Source organism: Anomaloglossus baeobatrachus, chromosome 5 (genome assembly GCF_048569485.1).
Source record: "Anomaloglossus baeobatrachus isolate aAnoBae1 chromosome 5, aAnoBae1.hap1, whole genome shotgun sequence".
Lineage (NCBI taxonomy): Eukaryota > Metazoa > Chordata > Amphibia > Anura > Aromobatidae > Anomaloglossus > Anomaloglossus baeobatrachus.
This window is the reverse complement of record NC_134357.1, coordinates 414,790,726-414,814,228: the sequence shown is the minus strand read 5'-3', so window position 1 is coordinate 414,814,228 and position 23,503 is coordinate 414,790,726. Positions and strand designations below refer to the sequence as shown.

The window sequence follows — 23,503 nt, the reverse complement described above, 5'->3', positions numbered from 1 at the left end:
GTGTCCCTGCCACCTACACTCTGCCCCACAAACAACACCTCTGTTTTAACAGTGACGGCCGGGTCGGGGGTCAGCCTGTCGCCCACAGGGCGAGAGACCGCGACTACACCCCCTGAGGCGCCCCCTGCCCCCGTTACACGGCCCCTGCACCAGCAGCGAACAGCAAGGAGGGGGTTGCGGCCGCAAGAGGCAGAGGACACAGGGCACCGAGGGAACGAGGACAGGTGAGACGGATTGGTGTGTGTGGTGTGTGTGGTGTGTGTGGTGTGTGTGGTGTGTGTGGTGTGTGTGGTGTGTGTGGTGTGTGTGGTGTGTGTGGTGTGTGTGGTGTGTGTGTGTGGTGTGTGTGTGTGTGTGTGTGGTGTGTGTAGAACGGCAAACTAGGGGGCAATTCTACAGGAGAGAGCATTACTACAAGAAGAGGAGCCCAAGGGGACATTACTACAGGATGGGCACAAGGAAAGGGGACATTACTACACGATATGTGCGGTGGATGTGAGGATCTCTGCTCTGTACTACCAATGATTGGATATACAGAGCAGTGATATTTCATCTGTGACAGAACAATCTCCTCACATCCACTGCAGATATCATGTAGTAATGTGCCCATCTTTGCTGGGGCGATGAGAGGTCAGTGCTGGGCAGAATACTGACAGCCAATGAGTGTACAGGGGGCGGGGCTGGTCACTGAGGCCGGGCGGTGCAAGCTCTGACTGAAGTTTGGCACAAGAAAATGTCATGTTTGGTTGAGCTGCATGTACACAAAGAGCTGCAGAGAATAAAGGGATAATTCAAGAGGAACAAAAGTTAGAAAACAAAACAAAAAAATGTAGGTGTGGTATATATCACAATACAGCACAGATTAGCTTAAAAAAATTTTTGGAGTTTGTCGGACAACTCCTTTAACATTCTCCATTCTGCTAGATCTGACTAATACACATAGTTAATAACACATTACAATTTTACGCAACTATACACTTTACTAAGTAGGGGGCTCGACCACCCCTACACATATATACATGAAATGTTCTTTTTCTTGCCATAATACAAAGTTTCTGTATATGTTTCTGACTTTTATATAGTCAGTCTCCCTTAATAACAAGGCTGGATTTATAGATGATAGTGCTTCTGGTATTATGCAAAGTAGGGTCCCCCTTCTCGCCATTTTGTAAATGTTCTTGTAATAACACACATTATATATAAAATATATAAACAATGTTATCAAATGATTATATATGGACACTTTCATAAAATTCCCACACAATACAGCCATTTTTAGTGTCCATATACAGTAATACCACCATACAAATCTCATTATATGGCTATATATTTTCCATACAAAAGTGTAATTGATTGTGTCACTCGGTATCCAAATACTAATTTTATATTATCTTCAAAAAGGGATAAAATAATTGGAAAGGTCGTTTGCAAAAGAAAGTAAGTGTTCAGAAGAATTAAGTGGATAGATAATGAAAATTCACCTTTTCAGATTGTACATATAGTTAGGACAATCTGGATGGACCTTTCGGGATATTGTTACCGGTGTTCTAAAGCCTTGACAAGCAGTGCCCACCTTTTTATGGGAATTCAATTATGTGATGGATGTAAGAAATCACAATTAAAAGTACAACTTCAGTGCAAGAACATTTTCGGTGCAGACTTGACTAAGATGTTGAGCTATTAGCAACTCAAGCTTTCTCTCGGTATCGCAGTCAACATATTTTTAGGTGAAGAAAACCTCTACTTTAGGTTTCTAAGAGATAAACCTGACAAATGGCCTCTTATACTAGGGTTGCAGTTTGGATCACAATTTCTTATATCCTTTCAAAGTGTTTTTCCAGTACTAGGATAGAGGTAGTGTTCAGTAGGACAGACTATAGGATAGGTCATGACTATCAGATCGGTGGAGGTCCTACACCTGACACTCACACTGATCAATTAGTATCACCCCCCCACCAGTCACCTGTTATCAGTAGACGGATTTAGATTATGGAGAGGACCACTACCGCATCTTCACCTTTTTAGTGGCCATTCCCAGGTACTACACATGTAGTCTTCAGTATTATGGTATTGCAAAAACCCTTGCAATTGTAATGGGATTACTGCTAAAGTTCCTGAATGTCCAGGACAGTCCTCATTCTTATGAGGAACCTTTTATTAAAGGTGACCTTGTGCAATTGCCCTTTTGTCAACCTCTAAAACCTACCTTGTTCATTAGTGGCTTTGTAGTAGTGTTTTGGGTTTTTTTTGTTTTTGTTTTGTTGTCTTGATTCCACAATTTTTGTAGGTTTCCCATGTTTGTGTGTGTTTCCGTCAAACTACCTACTTCTAAAATCTACAGAATAGTTTAGCCTGTGTGTGTGAGATGAGATGGTCCTACTAGGATTATCAAGTAGGGAAAATTAATAGTCTGTAAAATATATGCTGGAATTGTGAAAAATGTAAAATCCATCTCTATGCACTGAATTTGGCCAATCAATGCCCTTTTTATGACGCTCATTGACTAGATATAGAAAACTGCTGGCCTAATAAGAGGACAAAACAATTGTAAATCTGACCGATCGCTTCCCATACAGTACATGGCAGCACTTTCATGTATTCTCTGATAGTCACCAATCATTTTGCTTGTTCATTTGCACAGACCAATAAATTGTGAATAAGCCTTCATGGTACCGCCAGTTCCGTATTATCTTATCTGAATGTACCTTATAAAAAGCATTATTTTTGTTTTCACTCCTCTCCCCTAATTCTTTCATTTAGGTTTCCCAGACCCTGAAGTCTTGTGGTTTTTCTCTGGATCCCCAATCCAAGAGTCTAAGCGATTTGAGATTGAGTATGAGGAGTCGGGGAGCTGCACCCTTATTATATCCGATGTATCGCCCAGTGATGCTGGGGTATATACATGTCAGGCCTCCAATTCCCATGGACAAGCAGAAACATCGGCCAAATTGACTGTCCACTGTCTCCGAGCGGAGCGTTCAACGAGAGACGGACCTGTAAAGACTGAGTAATCTGATGGAAACGGCAAATCACAACCAACTGTGTCTAGCTCCAGTGAACGCCAGACGGAGCCCTTTGCATACATAGATCTGGCCACTAGGAGTCACTACTGTACTAATGTGTAATTGGAAACTCATGCACAGCCATAGCCAGTAGGTGCATATATATATATATATATATATATATATAATGCACTCCTTTTTATATACAGCAGATATCTCAGGGCATTACAACTACTGCACATTGCATGTAATGAGCATTCATTGTTTGGTTAACTTCTCGCACATGGATGGTCCTCCAGAAATGGCGTCCCTCTTGTCGATGTGCAGTAGATCACGCCTAGTGTAAATGGAGAAGGGGTGCAATACCAGACAAAGCCCAGGGACTAGAGTGGCGCTATGTGTATATATATATATATATATATTATTATTATTTTTTTTTTTTTCTGGAGGGGGGCTTGTGTAGAACCTTTTTTTTTTTTTTTTTATATTCCTAAACAAGCACTGAATATTTTTGTTTTATTATTCCCATTTAAAAAAAAATCTGTGATTGGAGGAATGCAGTGAACTGGCCGCTGTCATATTGTTTTCTCCTTGTTCGATGCCAAGTTTGGGTCAGTTCATGTTTAGTCAAAAAGTTTTGGAGACACATTGGTAATAGAAGTTCTGCAAAACGCATGCATTACATAAGTGATGAATATGTAGGCAAAGGGGTCCCATTGATGGGGGCTGGATTCCATTACATGTCTGTTTGGTAATTTTTGGGGGGGTTTTTGCAGAAAAAAAAATCTGCATGATGCACTTATTTTCTTCTGTGTTAAAAAAAATGGAATTCATACTTTCCCTATAATAATCAATGGGGGGTCCCCTGCTTCAGTTATGCAACAGATCTGTTTTACACATGGATTATGTTTTTTCTTATCCTCTAATGTGCAAATGGAAAAGTGACCTAAAGACTGGATTGTCAGGAAAAATCACTTAAAGGGAACCGGTCACCACTTTTTTGCCGTATAAGCTGCGGCCACCACAGGGCTCTTATATACAGCATTCTAACATGCTTTATATAAGAGCCCAGGCCATTGTGAGAATATAAAAAAACACTTTGTATAACTTACCTAACGGTCACTCAGTTGGCCAGATCGGCGTCTCCATTCTCCGGTGTCGGTGGTGCCTCTTTCAGCCATCTTCGTCCTCCTTCTCTAGCCGCGGTGTATGACGCATCCGACGTCATCCACACTCGCCGGCATTCAGGTCCTGAGCAGGGCAGATCAAAGTATTGTAGTGCGCCTGCGTAGGACCGGCAAGTGACGTAGGACATGTCATGCACACAGGAGTCAGAAGGAGGACGAAGATGGCCGAAAGAGGAGGCGCCGGCACCAGAGAACGGAGAAACCCATCTGGCCAACCGAGTGACACTTAGGTAAGTATTATAAATAGCTTTTTATGTTGTCACAGTGGCCTGGGCTCTTATATACGGCATTTTAGAATGCAGTATTTAAGAGCCCGGTGGTGGTGGCCGCAGCTTATACGCCAAAAAAGTGGTGACAGGTTCCCTTTTAAGAATCCAGACTGTCCCAGATACTGACAGCCCCAGCTCCATGCTGAATTGGGAAACACCGGAGGGTAAAGATGGGGTCACATGGGCGAGGTTTCGCTGTACTGCACTTATACAATTGTTATGTTACTTTGTGGCTCATTTTCAAAAATCGTAAAGTGCCAAATATTGTGTCCTCCCTACGATAATTTATGTTTTATACTGAATGTTTTGTCTTGTCTTCATTTTCTATTACGCTATTTCTACTATGAGTGTCAGTGATTTTACAATTTATTAAATAAATAACACAAGTTAAAGGATGCTAATGCTTCTGAAAAGTTCATATGAGCAATAACTACAGATACAACGCCCGGTGTGGCTGCCATCTAGTGGTAACATCATGTAAGTCAGTAAAATATGGTCGGCACCTTGGGTAAAATGATTCCATGGACGATGGAAAGGTAAAGTCCTATCAATAGATTTTTCTATATGTAAACAGCACTTGTGGTGCTGGGTGATCTTTTACCTACATTGAGGGTACGTTCACACCAGCGTATAACGCAGTCCAGAGCAATGTGAGAAAAAAAATGCACGCGGAACCATAGTATTCAATGAGGCAGAGCAGATCTGCGATATATTTTATTTTTATTTTATGTTTTTGGTTTTTTTTCCTCAGGTGTTTTTGGGCTGAGGAAAAAAATGCAGCATTCTTCTAGTGGACGCGTAAATTGGATAAGACTCTCCTATTGGGTGCGATTAAAAAAAAATCTGATGCCGCACGGACCATGCATCTGTTTTTTACGGATACATTAGAACTAACTTGCTTGATACAAGCATGGCTTCACATTCATTTGGCCTGACTCGCACATCCGTGTTTCCCGGACCATGATGCTCGGACTGGCTGTAGTCTTCTGACCCGAACTCTACAAGATAATAGCCATTTATGAATTGTAAAGTTTGGATTAGGAGACCAGCAGATTCTGTGCATAAAAAGACCATAAAACATGGATGTGTGACTCCGGCCTTGGACCGCGTTTAGACAATTTACTGCATCCAGAAAAAAAAAACTTTCACCCCCATAGAGTTCGCTATATCATCAGTTTTATACATCAACAGTTTAGAATTAGTCCAAATACAGTTTTCTATATTAATTGCATAGATCAATTTAAAAAAAAAATGCCATATAGTGTCCAGATGGCATCCATTTGTTTTATCTTTATTAAACACTCTAATTGAATTGAATGAGAAAGTACGATTTGAAAAACAGATCAGTCTAGTTGGTGCATGCTGCAATTTTTTTATTTTTTAGTTTTGCTTGTTTTTTTTTTGTTTTTTTTTTTTATACATGTGGACCATCGCCATCGATCCTCCTGAGCTCTGAAATGGTGATATTAGGAAATGTAAAAGAAGAACCTAAGAGATAATGTCAATAGTTAATTAAAACGTGTGTAAAAAAAATAGAAAAAAACTACGTAGGCAACTCCAGATATAAATATAAATATATATATATATATTAAATAAACAGCACAAAAAAGAGGAATGGCCAGGAAACATTCTACAATTTTGATTCAACAATCCACAAATATATATACTAATAATTTATTATTAATATATATTTGTGGATCGTTGAATCAAAGTTGTAGAATGTTTTCTGGCCATTCCTCTTTTGTTGGTGGTTTTTGTTTTTTTTGTTTTTTCCTTTTGCTTTTGTTTTTGTTTTTATTCTGTGAAGTGATCAAAAGTCATATGGACATCAATATGGTAATAATAAGTACATAACGTTATAGCTCTTGGAAGATCAGAAGAAAAACTCCAAAGTAGAACCCACCAGATCTGTCAACCGAGTGCCTGCGAAAACTTTGTGCCTGGGAACCAGCACAGGTTGTTCGTGAGCACAGTTGACTTTTTGACAGTTGCCTACTCTTTGGCCATGTGCACACTTTGAGTATTTGGGAAGTTTTTACATTAGTATTTGTAGCCAAAACCAAGAGTGGGACAATCTGAGCAAAAGTATAATAGAAACACGTCGCCACTTCTGTATTTTTTTACCCACTCCAGGTTTTGGCTTACAAATACGGAGGTAAAAAAAAAAAAAAACCTCGCCAATTTATGCACATGGCTTTAGGGTGTTCACGAGAAAGCTACAGCATAAGATTTTCTTCTGGGAGCATAGGGACATGACTGTACCTATACGATTTTTAGAAATTCCTTTTTTTTTTTTTTTTTTTTTTTTTTTTTTCCTCCGTTCTCCAGTTTCTTTAAATTACTATCTGTATAAAGTGCTATGTAACATGAGTTAAGCAAACGCTAGAATATTATGAGACCTCAAGCCTACCTAGCGGGGTTTTAGGGTTAACAGATTCTGAATATTGAAGGTACAGGGATCCTATAACCTGTTGTGGTATTTGGTTTCAGTACATGCACCTTGCCTTTCTATCATTGTATACACCTTTCCCTGAGTCTCCACCTCACTCCCTGCATTCATCTTCTCCTGCCGTATACTACTATTCTGTTGTATACTTTTTAGACTGCATCCTTTGGACTCAGGAAGAAAGAAAACAACTTAACCAAATATATATATCCTCCTCCCTCTCAACATCTACCATCTGATTTTGAAACTCTACTTCCTTCTGCCTTGTGGTCAGCTGCATCTTGCGTCTTCCCCCTAAACGTCCAATAAAGGGGCCAGCCACAAAACAAGTTCTAGCAACTGGACAAGAAGTGAATCTTGACACTGTACAGCGAGACCTCAGTGTGAAAGGAGAAGAGACTACCTATTCCAATGTAATTTCTGCTTCTGACGTTCAGTAAATCACTTATTTTTGCATGTAAAATTCTATTGCCACACCTTCCTTCCTTCAGCTTGTACCCCTTGGTCGTTGTGGCAAGCATGTGATGTATAGAAGAAGACCACATAATCGGAAGTTGGGTGTGTCAGCGACAAACCTCACTGCTACTTTGTAGTAAGTCTCCTATATTTTATAAATCTTCATTGTCTTCACATATCCCTTGTCCCCACCACCTTAAGTATCAATACTGGAGCTAGGAGCTTGGAAACGCGGAGCGGCTTGGATTATGGGGAACGCAGCTGGGTCCCTGGAAATGTTCCAGTCCCGGGACTCAAAGACACAACCAATAAATGGGACTCCACCGCAAAAACAAAGAGAAGGATCATCTTCTAAACTTCCAAGACCAAATTCGGGGGAATTGGAAGAAAAATTCAATGTGGTGCTGGTAAGTAAACCTTACAAATAAAGCTGAATGTATGTGTATAGATTTAAAGCTGTGAAATCTGATGTATGGAGAATTTGTAACCATAACTCTGGTCTATTTACTGTATGTCTCTCGGTATGTCTACATGTAGAGTTAAGAAATTATCTGAAGGAAATTAGATAATTAATTTGATTATCATAAGGTTCCAAAAAATATGGCCTCGCGTATAATATAGTTCATGTGTTCTCTTGTAGCTGCTGCGAGTTGAGCAGTATAGTATGACTCAATGTTATTTCTCAACTTCTACCCATTTTCACGGTATCCTTACATGCGATACATATTGCATCATCTTGCAATTTTGAAGGGAGAATTCCATTCTGCTCAGATCATTGATTACATTGACAGACTAGGCCAGAGGTCCCCATCCTTTCTGACCTTGAGAGAGCCATTCAGGTCCAAGGGTCCCGAGAAACATCCAGCATCTACCCCTCACAGTAGTAACATCCACATCCCCCATTACCATTATTATGACAGCCAAAGCTTTTCCACAAAAATCAAACCAAGGCAGTATACCCAGATCTAGGAGTTCCTCACAAGTCACCATCTGGAGATCTGCTCTTCATGGGTTTTTGCTAGACCTGTTACCAACACATCAAGCTGGCATACAGCTGCGAGCCACACATCACGGGCTCGCGAGCAACATGTGGCTCTTGAGATAGAGGTTGGGGACCCTGGTCTAGGCAAAAAGCTACAAGAAAAAGAATGGCCTTTCGTGTGGCTCCCAACATACCCAACAAAAGAGTGCCCAGGATTTGTCAGTTAGTCCTGGTATCCTAGCATAGCCTGGAGCACACTACTACAAACTGCATGGTATTCTCCAGTGCTGATAAGTAATTGTATAGATTTGTATCCACTTATGATACAGGGTAAAGTGTGTTGAATAGGGGTATGGTTTGCAGCATACTTCTATGGCAACTGTTATAACAATAGCTATTCTGAGGGTGTTTCTGATATGAGCTATTTTATGGATACTAATATATATCCTGCTCTTACTGGACACAGTAAGGGAAATTGACTCCAATTTGGCACCATTACATGGTTACCATGTGGCCCTAATTGCGTAGTCTACTATTTGGAATAATATTGTAATTTGCATCCCTAGCTGTGGCCACTTGGACTTGAAATGCTAAAATGTCTTTATTTTATGAATATGGTTAGTTTGGGAGGTGTGGGCTACATACTAAGGGGTTGTGTACGCAGGTATAAATATGTATGTGACATACCCGCACTGCGGCCTGGGGGTTACTTGTTACCAGGCGGAGGATATCACGGTGACAGGGCCCGGCTCAGTGACCCCAGCAGTGTCCTTAATAAATGGCAGATGAGGATGGTGTTGATAATTTACAGGGAAGATGTCGTGACGGCACCTGTGGTACGCGGCAAGATGAGTGCCGCCGCTGCTGTTCAGTTTTCACTCGGGTCGGTTGTGAGGCAACAGAGTTGGAGTCGCTCTCCACAGATAGAGCTGGGCACCAGGGCTGATGGAAGTAGTAGTCTGTAATGGCGGGATGCAGGGTCGGAGGCGCAGGGACAAATCTGACAACACAGGGATGCAGTCACAAGGTGTTTACTCACAGTTCCAGGTTGGCACGTCTAGGCAAATGCTGCCCTTGGGGGTCTGAGTCCTGTTGTGATAGGCTCCAGCCGATCCCGGATAGTTCGGAGGCACAACCCGATACATCCTACTGTGTTCCTTTCCTGGTAGTCTTCTTGCGCTAACCTCTCCCGCCTGTCCCATGCCAACACACACAGAGCCCCGAGCCGGTATCCGCGGACCTTGTCGGGTGGCTTGAAGTTCTATCCCTTGGCCCTATGTGGTCACCTTTTTACTGGATGTGTGTGGATGTGGCTTTCGGCAATTGAAGTAACCTCAGCCTCCAGTTTGTAGCTGAGCCTTGAATTCTCATCACTAGTTGAGGGATCGGTCCCCTTCTGCGGCCAAGTCCCTCCACTCCGGTATGTCTGTGGAACGAGAAAAAGGGAGTATGGTAGGCTTCTCATGGGCTCTAGGATTCTTTGTCGTGAGCCTGGGCCGAGCTGCCGAGCTTTTCTCCTCCACTGCTCCTCAACTGGCCCACATTCTACAGGCTGCTCCCACTAACTAGACTCCACCACCAGCCTGGCTCGGACTGTGCGTTCCAATGGTGCATCAAAGGTGCAACTTGCCGTAACCACAGTTAAGTGGAGTGTTGCTAAATGAGTGTCTATGTTTTGTTTGTTCCGGTTTGTGACCCCCTTTACCCATGAACTGTTTACCGCACCTCTGGCTGAGGTGCAGTACTTATGTGGCGACTAAAGCCTCAGGGGCGCCACATATGCGTGATCAATGGGATTGCAGGTGTTGGTTAGATTGTCTGAAGAGGGGGAAAAAAATATATATACTGTCCATAACTTAGGCAATAGACCAACTTGTAGATCGGGCCATAATAGCCCTCCCATCACCAATGACACATGCCATTCAACTGCCTCCACGCTCCAATCTCTTCCTTCTATATTCAGACTCACAGTGGCCCTCTGCAGACACTCACCAACCATCCCAACCTTTCACTTCATCTTCATTTGCCTTTGTATCTTATTTACCCTTTTGCACAACTTCATCCTGTATCTGACCATTATCTATTCACAAGCTCTTAAGCCCCCCCCCCCTCCTCCCGTCGCCCAGTACAGAAACTAGCACATCCCCACAGGAATCTTACAATCTGATATTACAACACCAAGGCGGGCTTTGCACACTACGACATCGCCGATGCTGCGATGCCGAGTGCGATAGTCCCCGCCCCCGTCGCAGCAGCGATATGTGGTGATAGCTGGCGTAGCGAAAGTTATCGCTACGCCAGCTTCACACACACACTCACCTGCCGTGCGACGTCCCTGTGGCCGGCGACCCGCCTCCTTGTTAAGGGGGCGGGTCATGCGGCGTCACTGCGACGTCACACGGCAGGCGGCCAATCGGAGCGGAGGGGCGGAGATGAGCAGGATGTAAACATCCTGCCCACCTCCTTCCTTCCGCATATCCTACGGAAGCCGCAGTGACGCCGGTAGGAGATGTTCCTCGCTCCTGCGGCTTCACACACAGCGATTGTGTGCTGCCGCAGGAGCGAGGAACAACATCGGACCATCGCGTCGGCGTAATTATGAATTACGCCGACGCTGTACCGATGATACGATTACGACGCTTTTGCGCTCGTTAATCGTATCATCCAGGCTTTACACACTGCGATGTCGCATGCGATGCCGGATGTGCGTCACTTTCAATTTGACCCCACCGACATCGCACCTGCGATGTCGCAGTGTGCAAAGTGCCCCTAAGGCTATGTGCACACGCTACGTTTTTTTGACGGTGCGTTTTTGTGCTTTTTCGGCCGCTAACAACGCACCCGCGGCAAACGCATGCATTTTTACCGCGATTTGGTGCGTTTTTTGGCTGCGTTTTGCTGCATTTTTCCAATGCATTGCATGGGGGGAAAATGCTGAAAAACGCAGGAGAGAATTGACATGTCCATTCATTTTTTTTTTTTTTTTAAGTTCAAACGCAGCTTAAAAAAAAAAAGTTGTGTGCGGACAGCAAAAATGAAAACTCATAGACTTTGCTGGGGAAGCAAAGTCATGCAGTTTTGAGGCCAAAAACGCACCCGAAAAGTCGTTTGAGACTTTCCAGCGATCCCGGACCTGCAGAACGACCTCGCTGGTAGGGAACGCTATAGCATGCCTACGGGCTAAGTCACTAACAATATCGTTGTAATGGTGTCAAACACACCGATGCATGCTGCGCAGCGGGAAACAAAGGACCAAAAATTGGTCCTGAAATATTTGTAGCAATCAGCGACCTCACAGAGGGTCACACACTGCAATGTCGCTGGGGAGGGCGCTATTATGTCACAAAACAAGTGACGTTACAGCGATATCGCTAGTGATGTTGCAGTGTGTAAAGGGGCCGTAAGTTGCTCCTTCTGCACACAATATAAATCTGCAAACCAGTACTCAACCCTGGCATGCCAATCTGATAAGAATTAGAAGAGGCCAAATCCAGAAGTCTGTTTTAAGGTCCATTTACACTGCACAATTATCATGCACAGCGATTCCTAGAAATACAGATTTCATGATAATTGTGCGGGCTACCAATCATGCGATGAATGAGCAAAATGCTTATTCGTTGGCTGAAATGACCTTTTGTGCTGCACAAAAAGAATCATCGTTGTTTGCATAGTTCTTTTCGGTCTGATATAGATATGGATAGATATTAAACAACCACTCGTCAGTAAATACACTCCAACCATACATTTAGTGTCTTCTGTTCCCACACCACCTTCTCCTCATCTCGCCCACCTCTCGGTTGGTGTCCCTCAAGGATTTATCCAAGACCTTCTTTTCCCAATATAAATCTTCAGATGCCACCTTTTTGCTGTCCAGAACTCCATAGATATGGTTGATCTATCAGGCATGTCCTCCTCCTCCTTGTACTTTCTAAAATTCAACGTCAAGAAAATTTTAATTATCCTTACATAATTTCTACCTTTTCTTTTCTAACTCTTCTCTTTTCCTAATCTTTAAATCAGTAAAACCATAAGCGCATGGCCTCATCTAATTCCTGGACTATTGTAGCATCCTCTTCAATCTCTTCATTGGAGACCCACTGCTCAGAGAAATAAGTTCAAAAGCAGCATTAAAACCCATCTCAAACACGCTGCAATGCTATGAGCAGCTCTTACCTTCACCTACTGTCTCCTTTTGATCGCTTGTGTGTTGTGCGAATTAGTTAGAGGAAGACCACACTCAGCTCAGATACCATTTACCGTAGATATTTTTAAGCTGATTGCTTGGAAAACGACTATCTAATTTGTATGGCCAACTTCACAATCTCCCCTGACTCACCCACGCACAGAGCTCTTCGTTCATCGGAGAACTCCGGTATTCTCCATGAGAACCGTTGCCTGACTCCTCCTTTAGTAGCTTATCTCCTTGCAGAACAAAGATGACCCATTAAGTATCAACCACTGAGTACCTTCTTTTCTACCATCATATGTTAGGAACAGTCAGAAGGTTCCAAACAAATGAGACGGTCGTCTAATCTTGCCCAAACTTTTCAGGTTCGAATAACTTTTATTAAGCGTATATGGTCCATTATTGTTCCCATCTTAGCCTTTACGAAGGACTCTGAGGACTTTCCCTTTACTGTGTCTTGGACATTCTGGGAGAGTAATGCACTCTGATAGAGGCCCAACTATACCTTTATTATTACCTATATGCACTGACAATTTAGCAGGTGTCCACTTTTTCTGGCAGTCTAATGTTGTGATTTGTACAAATGTCTAATCGTAATTTCTGCAATCTCGTATGCATGATAAAACAAATTTTGGATTGCTTCTAGCATTGCAGATTGTAGAATATTCCTCCTGACCAAACAGATGCTGGGTGTGACCATAGAGCAACATGTCAACCGGGTGTGACCTCACGCACCCGTCTCAGCATCTGTTGTTGTTCACTTTCTAACCAGCTGGCAGCTACATGTTGAACGACTGTGCTAAATATTCCTAGATGTCATAATGTCAAAGCCTTCAAAACATTGGGACGTGTGATTTTTGACTCTGTGTTTAAATACAAATGAATATAATACAGCAATGTCAGCTTCTATTGAGAGACTACATTACCCAACTGGACCATAACCTATAACAATTCCATTATAACCTATACTTTAGACATTGTGCCTCCCGGTATAATCCAACCATCGAGAACATACATAAAAAAACACTATCGGTGAACTCCAACCTGTGATGGAAATGGGCACGTGGGGAATTGGAATTGCGTTAGTGCTGTAGTGCCACTGTCGGAAAAATCTGCTATATACTTAGAACACTACCCCTCCCAATATGATCTGATCACTGTACATGATCATATCACAATTATATCAGGCTCTGTAGATAGAATACTACACCTACCAAAATTACACATGTTAACATTGCTGATGGTAGAGTAAGGATTTTTATGTTCTAGTCCTACTGGAAAACGACTTAAACACGCACAGGAACAGCCACATTGGGAGAAACATGACACTGCTAATATTTTATACGTTTTTTTTTCTAGGTTATGCATTAATTGATATTTAAAATCCTTCCATATTTTTGTATTCCCTTACCTATTTATAGTAGTCCCCCTGGTATTTATATTTGCACATACTGCCTTTTGAATTTCCCTGTCTACAATTGAATATTTTTGGCCCTCCATTATTTTTAATTATTTGTGTCTATTTTTTAATATTTAAATAAAAAAAATATATATTTTATTATGGGGTGTATTGACTCATATGGGCAGGTATATACGATTTATTTGTCCATGGGGGTCTTTTTGAGATATTGTATTTATCAAGCACCTTTTTGAGGTTTTTTTTGGATTATATAGACTCACCCATCAGTAGATGTCTCATATGGGGTCGCCCGCCTGGTAATCCGTTTCTGCTCACTTCCAGGTTGTAAGTTCTGTCCTGGAATTAATTGCTGAACCCTGTGATACCCAGACTCCTGCCCTAACAAGGGCAGGCACCAACTGACCCTCCACTACCTATCACCCTATTAGATCCCATAGGCCATCTCATACTCATCAGGGGAATCCACTTATCAAATACAGAGCACAGAAGCGGGCATTAAAGCCTGCATAGAGAACAAATAGTTTCTTCTTTGATGGCAGAATGCTCCTTCACATGATAAAGCCTAAAAGCACTTTCACAGGGTTTAATTCAAAGCATGGACTGACTACGCTCCAAAGTGTTTTTAATATTTAATTTTTATTTATTTTTTTACTTTCTGCACTCGCCATGCCTCCTTGACTGGCATCCATAAAATTTGTCAAACATGGTTACAGAGGGTGTAAAGGTGGCAGTTCTACCTAGGCCCTAGAGCCCAAGGAGGCCTATAGGCTACATAAGCAGGAACTAAGCCTAATTCTACCCATGAGCCAAATTATGTGCCCACGGGACAATGTACCCGCTGATATATCCGCATGTATGTCTGCAAGTTTCCCGCAGCAGCTCCCTGGAATCTGCAGCTATCCATTGCTGCGGTATATGTGCGTAGTTGTAGTGGTAAACCTGTGTAGTAGTTGTAGTGGTAAACCTGTGGGACAAGTGCGGAAATACCTGAGGAATTCCTGCCTTGTATCTCCATAGTGGAGGAGCGGGAATTCCGCTGATATTTCCGCGTAAATAATTGACATGCAGTTACGTGTGGCTGCAGTACATCCGCAGCATATTCCGCAGTCGCACATACCGCAGCCACACATACCGCAGCATTGATACTGCACTCCCCAAATCCCATAGGATAACATGGGGAGTGTCTGCACTTGCTTAAACCTGCGGACTATCTGGAAAATCCAGATAAATCCGGAGGTTTTCCGCTGCAAAATCCGCGGGTACGTTGTCCTGTGGGCACATCAGCCTTACAGTTACAGATTTTGCATTAGGGCCCAGAAGCTTTAGTATGTCTCTTCCCTACCAATTTAACTAAAATATGGCACAGTTGTCTGAGCAGGAAGGCTTCCTACATAGGTTTGGCCTCCGAACCGACACTAGATATGGAGGTTAGTGTGAGGTCACACAGAAATGCTTCATATATAATTGATGCTGTCATTCATCTGCTGTTTTGTGTTATGCAGGGAGTGGTGTCTGTAGGTAGAGGCAGCGTGTTAAGCCGGTTACAAGTTGGATTATGATCTGCAGTTTGTGTTTTTATACACAAGTGACACAAAAAATCACTATAAAACAAAGTATAAAAACTGAAGGCAGTCGGGGATATGCTCTAATGTAACCTGTACAGTCACGGCAGTTGTGGGTGTTTTTTAGGCAGGTGAACATGCTGGGAATTTGTTGTCCCTGATGAAATTTAGTGACTAAAATGGGATCCTTTTTGGTTTCCCACATGGGGGTCAGTCAATTTACCAAACAAAATAGTGCTCAGTAGCTTGAAAAGGAGACTTACTACTTTTGGGGGTAGAAAGAAACAGCAATTCTGCAATTGTGTTTTAGGTTTTCCATTAACTGGGTTGTGTGGACAAAATAAAACCTTGCTCCTGAAACTGGTTATGCAAAAAAAACAAACAAAAAATCCTCAGTCTTGCATAGAATCAGCACAGGCAGCTTTGTAGACAAAGCGGTAATGCCACCAATCCACCAGCAGCCAGACTGCTGCAGCCTATGTTTGGCTGTAGCGGTTATTAAGTGATTTGAGCAGCGCCTCATCATAAAACATCCATCCCTCAACATAAAACGTCAACATGAGCTGCTTAAGTCACCTGACAGCTAGCGAGACACATTTTATCATTTTATGCTTTCCATCTTTAGGACGGAATAATGCATGCATGTGTATGTATTTATATGTATGTATATGTATACAATAACTTGTGAAAAATAGGGGGTGTTTGTCATGTTAAAAGTAAGGCTACTGTACCACAATTGTGAAAAAAGTATACAAATTTTTATTATTGCAAAAATACAAGTATTAGGGTCACGTGATAAACTGTTTTTAATCATGTATGTTAAGTCTAAATGACTGAAGGAGGAAAAAGAGGTCCCACAGAGGGAGACAAACTGCCCCCTAACCTAAGTAAGGGGAAGAGAAAAAAATCTCTTGATCCAGGGGGGGACACATAAAAGTAAACCATGAAAGTTAGATGGCATGTATTGTGCATATCCCTTGGACTAGTGAAATCACGGAGTGCTTATACATTAAAGCAGTACCCACCTAGGTAAGGTCTAGATCAGGGACAGTATGAATGTGGCGCCCTGGACAAGCCAGGACGTCACAAGCACAACACCAACACACCCCACACTCTCGGTCAGTCACACCGAAGTCAGACAAAAACCCTTGTTGCCTTCCTCCAGGGGCTGATGTTCACACTAGGGGGGTGGGCCAGGCGGTTGGCCCCGCCCACCGAGGAGTACACCGTCCTGGAGGCGGGAAAAGAGTTAGTTAGAGTGAGGGAGAGATCAGTTTGAGAGTGGAAAGTGGAAGGAAGGAAAAAGTGGCAGTTAAGCAGACTAAAGTTGGTCCGGGTGTGTGGCCCGGACGGATCAGCAAGGTTGGAAGACGGTGGTGACCGTCTGCAGGAGTGGCCTATTGGAGCTAACCGTAAGGACCGTGGACGGGCGGTGGCCCGGCGGTACCAGACCGGTATGCAAAGAGAAGCCAGCACCATCTGGCAGGGGCTTACGGACCCCGGCAAGGCTAGGAGTCGCCGTGAATTTGCCAAATCCGTTAGCGAAGGGAACCTCCTGGGTTTCCCAGCAGCCAAGTGCCGACAGAAGGCAACCATCCAACCGAGAGAGGGAAACACAGTCACCGCCAAGGCTAAAGTTCCCAGGGCCAGAGCCTGCGGGCAAAAGGGGCTCCTCCAGCAACCATCCAGGCTGGGGAGCGGGTTACCAGTGGGAACCCATTGGAACCGTTACACTACATAGGTGCAGGGAAAGGCAGTCACCATCAACCTGCCGGGAGAAACAACACCGCAGCCGTCTGTGGGACCCGTCCATCCAGCCGTGTGTTTTACCGAGAACTGTGTCCTCATCATTGGCTGAGTGAGTACCACCGTGCCGTGCGACACAGCGCTGCCCCCGCCACCCTGCACCTCGCCAGGCCCCGTAACCCGCCTGCCATCCATCCCTACCCCATCACCGGGCCCCGGGACAACCAACCCCCTACCCACGGAGGGGAGAACTAACATCAAAGCTGTTCCCTGTCACCGCTCCCGGGATCCCCGTCCAGAGCAGCGGTGGTGTCACCAATATCACCACAACCGTGGGTGGCGTCACGGACAATAACCAAATCCCCACCATCCAATTACCACCCTTTTCACTTACGGGCGAGGAGCGCCGCTCGAGTCCCCGGAATCTGGCCCACCGCTCGAGCCACCACCAAGCAGCAGCAGCAGCGGCCAGACCCGAGCAGTGGGAGAGCGCAGCGTCCCCTCCTCCGCCCGCGACATGAACAACATAAAAAACCACCAATAGTACGTAGGTATAATCTCAAACAACATATAAGATGATACAATGGTGGTAAAGTGGCACCTGAACGACCTACCCGTGGTATGTATAGCACCCGAGGGGGGAATCTGTCAGCCTCACATGTGGACCCGGTCCCAATACGTGTTTCGTGTGTGCTTCGACGGGAGACAGTCACTGCATCACTCCTGGACGAAGCACGGTAGCTGCAAAATGGGCGTCAGTGTTTGTGGGGGCCGCTGCACCGATACCTTGTTTGGATACATTATTATTGGTAATACGTTGTGTGTTATATGTAATACATTACATAGAGTCATATGAAAATTTTGGGCACCCCTATTAATGTTAACCTTTTTTCTTTATAACAATTTGGGTTTTTGCAACAGCTATTCCAGTTTCATATATCTAATAACTGATGGACTCAATAATATTCAGTAATATTTCTGGATTGAAATGAGGGTTATTGTACTAACAGAAAATGTGCAATCCGCATTTAAACAAAATTTGAAATTTGACAGGTGCAAAAGTATGGGCACCCTTCTCAATTTCTTGATTTGAACACTAACTACTTTTTACTGACTTACTAAAGCACTAAATTGGTTTTGTAACTTCATTGAGCTTTGAACTTCATAGGTGTATCCAATCATGAGAAAAGGTATTTAAGTATTTAAGGTGGCCACTTGCAAGTTGTTCTCCTATTTGAATCTCCTATGAAGAGTGGTATCATGGGCTCCTCAAAACAACTCTCAAATGATCTGAAAACCAAAATTATTCAACATAGTTGTTCAGGTGAAGGATACAAAAAGTTGTCTGAGATTTAAACTGTCAGTTTCCACTGTGAGGAACATAGTAAGGAAATGGAAGAACACGGGTACAGTTCTTGTTAAGCCCAGAAGTGGCAGGCCAAGAAAAATATCAGAAAGGCAGAGGAGAAGAATGGTGAGAACAGTCAAGGACAATCCACAGACCACCTCCAAAGACCTGCAGCATCATCTTGCTGCAGATGGTATCAATGTGCATCGGTCAACAATACAGCGCACGGTGCACAAGGAGAAGCTGTATGGGAGAGTGATGCGAAAGAAGCCGTTTCTGCAAGCACACCACAAACCGTCGCCTGAGGTATGCAAAAGCACATTTGGACAAGCCAGTTACATTTTGGAAGAAGATCCTGTGGACTGATGAAACAAAGATTGCGTTGTTTGGTCATACAAAAAGGCGTTATGCATGGAGGCAAAAAAACACTGCATTCCAAGAAAAGCACTTGCTACCCACAGTAAAATTTGGTGGAGGTTCTATCATGCTTTGGGGGCTGTGTGGCCAATGCCGGCACCGGGAATCTTGTTAAAGCTGAGGGTTGCATGGATTCAACTCGGTTTCAGCAGATTCTTGACAATAATGTGCAAGAATCAGTGACGAAGTTGAAGTTACGCAGGGGATGGATATTTCAGCAAGACAATGATCCAAAACACCGCTCCAAATCTACTCAGGAATTCATGCAGAGGAACAATTACAATGTTCTGGAATGGCCATCCCAGTCCCAGACCTGAATATCATTGAAAATCTGTGGGATGATTTGAAGCGTGCTGTCCATGCTCGGCGACCATCAATCTTAACTGAACTGGAATTGTTTTGTAAACAGGAGTGGTCAAATATACCTTCATCCAGGAACTCATTAAAAGCTACAGGAAGCGACTAGAGGCTGTTATTTTTGCAAAAGGAGGATCTACAAAATATTAATGTCACTTTTATGTTGACGTGCCCATACTTTTGCACCGGTCAAATTTTTTGTTTAAATGCGGATTGCACATTTTCTGTTGGTACAATAAACCTCATTTCAATCCAGAAATATTACTCAGTCCATCAGTTATTAGATATATGAAACTGAAATAGCTGTTGCAAAAACCCGAATTGTTATAAAGAAGAAAAGTTAACATTAATGGGGGTGCCCAAACTTTTTCATATGACTGTATGCATGTATGTATGCATGTATGTATGTATGTATGTATGTATGTATGTATGTATGTATGTATATATAATGTGAGGTAGCGGCGTTGCTTGGGCAAAAACGTGAGGCAGCAGCGTGTTCACACCAACAGTCTATTTATTGTTGCAGCATAAATAGATCCAATTTCCAACAATCAAAGATTCTTCCGGATCACAGCCGGTGCATATAGACAAATCCTTGGTATAAAAAGTCTTGTTACCTTAGGACCCCGTTAACCGCAGGGGTCTTGTTAAGGTTCTCCTAGGCTCACACTCTTGGCCTGTGTTCACTCCACACAGAACCAGCTCAGCTCACACAGCATGTGGTAGCTTCATCAACCCTGGCTCCCAACTGAGACCCACCCTGATGTGCTCTGCCAGATTTAAACTAAAATGCTAGACATGAGGATTGCTACAAAACCTGGACTGGGAGGAGGGATCTGTCTCCCTGTTACCCTTTGTGCTATAGTCCCCGTAATAGCTATAGCAAACTCAGAGGGTTTCCAGACACATTCTGGGGGACACATAGCGGTCTTCAAATATTACCCCTGTCACTGCTTCACATATCCCCCCCCCCCCCCCCTCAGTTCAAACGGGCGGGGTTGAACTTTTGCCCACATACAGGAACCTCTGGACAGGGCATCCGCATTGCCCTGCAACCTACCAGCCCGGTGTTCCACAGAAAAGTGAAAGTTCTGCAAGGAGAGAAACCACCTGGTGACTCTAGCATTTCTCTCCTTAGTATTCCTCATCCAGACCAAAGGGGAGTGGTCTGTCACCAGGCGAAAGTGTCACCCCAGCAGGTAGTAGCGTAGGGATTCCAGAGCCCATTTTATGGGCAGGCACTCCTTCTCCACTATGCTATAGTTCTTCTCTGCCGGGGTGAGTTTTCTACTCAAATAGGTGACCGGATGCTCTTCTCCATCTACCTCCTGGGACAGAACTGCACCCAGACCCACCTCAGAGGCATCTGCCTGTACTATAAACTCCTTTTGAAAGTCAGGGTTGGCAAGGACAGGCTGACCACATAGGACTACCTTTAGCGCCTGAAAGGCTTCCTCTGCTTGTGTATTCCAGTGGACCATGACCGACTTCTTCCCTTTTAAAAGATCAGTCAAAGGCGCCGACCTAACAGCAAAATTGGGTATGAATCGTCGGTAATACCCCATTATACCCAGAAAGGCTTTTACTTGTTTTGTGGTAAGGGGACGAGGCCAGTTTTGAATGACTTCAATTTTGTTTACTTGTGGCTTGATAACCCCTTGGCCTATCACATACCCCAAGTAACGGGCTTCTTTGAGACCCATAGCACATTTGTGTGTATTTGCTGTCAGACCAGCAGCTCTGAGCGAATACACTACCGCTTGTACCTGAGATAGGTGGCATACAGTTGATGGGGTTCTAACACTATGTCCATTAACCTCTGAAACGTGGCCGGAGCCCCATGTAAACCAAATGGCAAGACGACATAGTGATAGAGCCCCCCTGGCGTGACAAAAGCGGTCTTTTCTTTTGCCGCCTCTGTCAGCGGCACCTGCCAGTAACCTTTAGTGAGATCGAGAGTCGTGAAGTACTGGGCCCGTCCAGTCTCTCTCTCAGCTCATCGACCCTGGGCATGGGATACATATCAAATTTTCGAAACCTCATTTAACTTTCGGAAGTCATTACAGAATCTTAAAGAACCGTCTGGTTTCAGGATCAGCACAATGGGACTGGCCCATTCGCTCGTGGACTTTTCAATAACCCCCAGTTGGAGCATCTTTCTTACCTCCTCCGCAATGGCTTAACAATATCCATCAGTCCCTGCGGATGCCTGCCATACAGTAACTCAAATGGCGAAAACCCGGTGGAAGATTGCGGGACCTCACGGATAGCGAACATTAAATAGGGCAATAACATGTCCCAATCTTTCCCCTCTTTGGAGACCACCTTTTTCAACATAGCCTTCAAAGTTTTATTGCAACGTTCCACTAGACCATCGGTCTGGGGATGGTAAACTGACGTGCGTAGCTGCTTGATCTGAAGGAGTTTGCACAGTTCCTTCGTAATTTTGGACATAAAGGGAGTGCCCTTATCGGTCAGGATTTCTTTGGGTAACCCCACGCGACAGAACATAGCAAACAACTCCCGAGCAATAAGCTTCGCCGAGGTGTGACGCAGTGGAACGGCCTAGGGATAACGCGTCGCGTAATCCATCACTACCAGGATGTGCTGGTGACCACGGGCTGATTTTACAATGGGTCCAATCAGATCCATAGCAATTCGCTCAAAAGGCACCTCTATAATGGGTAAAGGTATCAGATGACTACGGAAACTGTGCGTGGGTGCGGTCAACTGACAAACTGGGCAAGACTCGCAGAACCTCTTAATTTCTGCGCCGACCCCTGGCCAGTAAAACCGCTGAAACATGCGTTCCCGCGTTTTCTCTTCACCTAGGTGCCCACTCATCAGGTGGTTGAGTCAATTCCAAGGCCTGACGGCGGTACGGCTAAGGGACCACCAACTGTTCCACTATTTCCCCCCGGATTTTATCAACCCGATAGAGCAACTCTCGCTTTAGAGCCATGTAAGGAGTTTCCAGCTTGGCACCAGGCCGCTGGGGAACCCCATCAATTTCCTGTACATTTCCACGTCCTGGAGCCAATGTGGGGTCCCGGAGCTGAGCTGTTCCAAAATTATCTGGAGACACGTTCAACTCTGGGATTGCCTCGGGTGGCTCAACCTCTCCTGCCATTACCTCTAGGGGGAACCTAGCAGGGTTACACTCTTTCCCTATACTGGAGACCCCTACGGCAGGTATCCCTGAGTCGGGATCATCCGGCTCAGGGCCTGGTTCTATCATACACCTCGGAGGGCTGGGTCGCCTCCCACATAATGTCCAGAACAGGGGCAAGTCTCTTCCCAAAATAACATCATATGGAAGACTTTTCATCACCTCCACTTCATGTTGAACCTCTCCACATGAGGTAGCAATAGTGACCCTTTCCATAGGGTATTCACGTAGGTCTCCATGTATACAAAGTACCCCTACGTTATGTCCCGTGGGGTTTTCCCCGGAGACCAAGGAGGCATGTACAAGAGTCACTACACTTCCTGAGTCCAACAAAGCCTCTGCTGTATAGCCATTAACACGTACTGTGCAGAGATGGGGCTCCTCCCCCATAGTAACAGTGCTTACGGCACAAACAGTATGGGCATACATTGATTCCCGGCGGGCGTATCGGCAGTCTATGGGTTCTGATGTGAGTGGGCACTGTGCCATCATATGCCCCAGCTGATGGCACCGCCAGCACATAACAGCAGAGGTGTCCCTGTTTCGCGTGTCCAACTTTGGGGAACCGGGACTCTGGCTGACTTTAGTCTGGGGTTTACTCTCTGCCACGGCTGAAGACGGGGCAGCACCCGAGGAGGGACGGGAATCTTTCACCAACTGCGAAGGGGGCGTATCCCTACGGAGTGCCTGCCGTGAGGCAGAGTCCCGGACCAACTCCTGGGTAGCTGTGTAGCGTTCCACCAAATTCACTAGTTGGTCTAGGGTACCGGGATCCCCCTGGCCCACCCACCGTTGAATGGGGGCTGGCAAAGTCCACACAAATCGTTCAATCACCACCTGCTCAATCATCTGTCCAAGGTTCAAGGTCTCCGGCTGGAGCCATTTTTTCACAAGGTCCAGTAAGACATGGGCCTGTGAGCGTGCAGGTTTTCCCTCCACAAAGGACCACTGATTCA

At 44.4% G+C, this 23,503-nt stretch overlaps 2 protein-coding genes across 3 annotated transcripts in view; both read left to right on the top strand.

Moving 5' to 3' along the window:
• Positions 1-4,850, top strand: part of LOC142311667 (myosin light chain kinase, smooth muscle-like) — a 142,986-nt gene extending 138,136 nt beyond the window's left edge. For both annotated transcript variants that reach the window (XM_075350262.1, XM_075350261.1), the window contains exon 18: positions 2,761-4,850. In XM_075350262.1, coding sequence (XP_075206377.1) covers positions 2,761-3,011 — 251 coding nt within the window. In that variant the 3' untranslated portion in view covers positions 3,012-4,850. The remainder of the gene's footprint in view (positions 1-2,760) is intronic.
• Positions 4,851-7,266: 2,416 nt separating this feature from the next.
• FMNL1 (formin like 1) overlaps positions 7,267-23,503 on the top strand; it is a 125,719-nt gene continuing 109,482 nt past the window's right edge. The window contains exon 1 of the mRNA XM_075350260.1: positions 7,267-7,767. Coding sequence (XP_075206375.1) covers positions 7,609-7,767 — 159 coding nt within the window. The 5' untranslated portion in view covers positions 7,267-7,608. The remainder of the gene's footprint in view (positions 7,768-23,503) is intronic.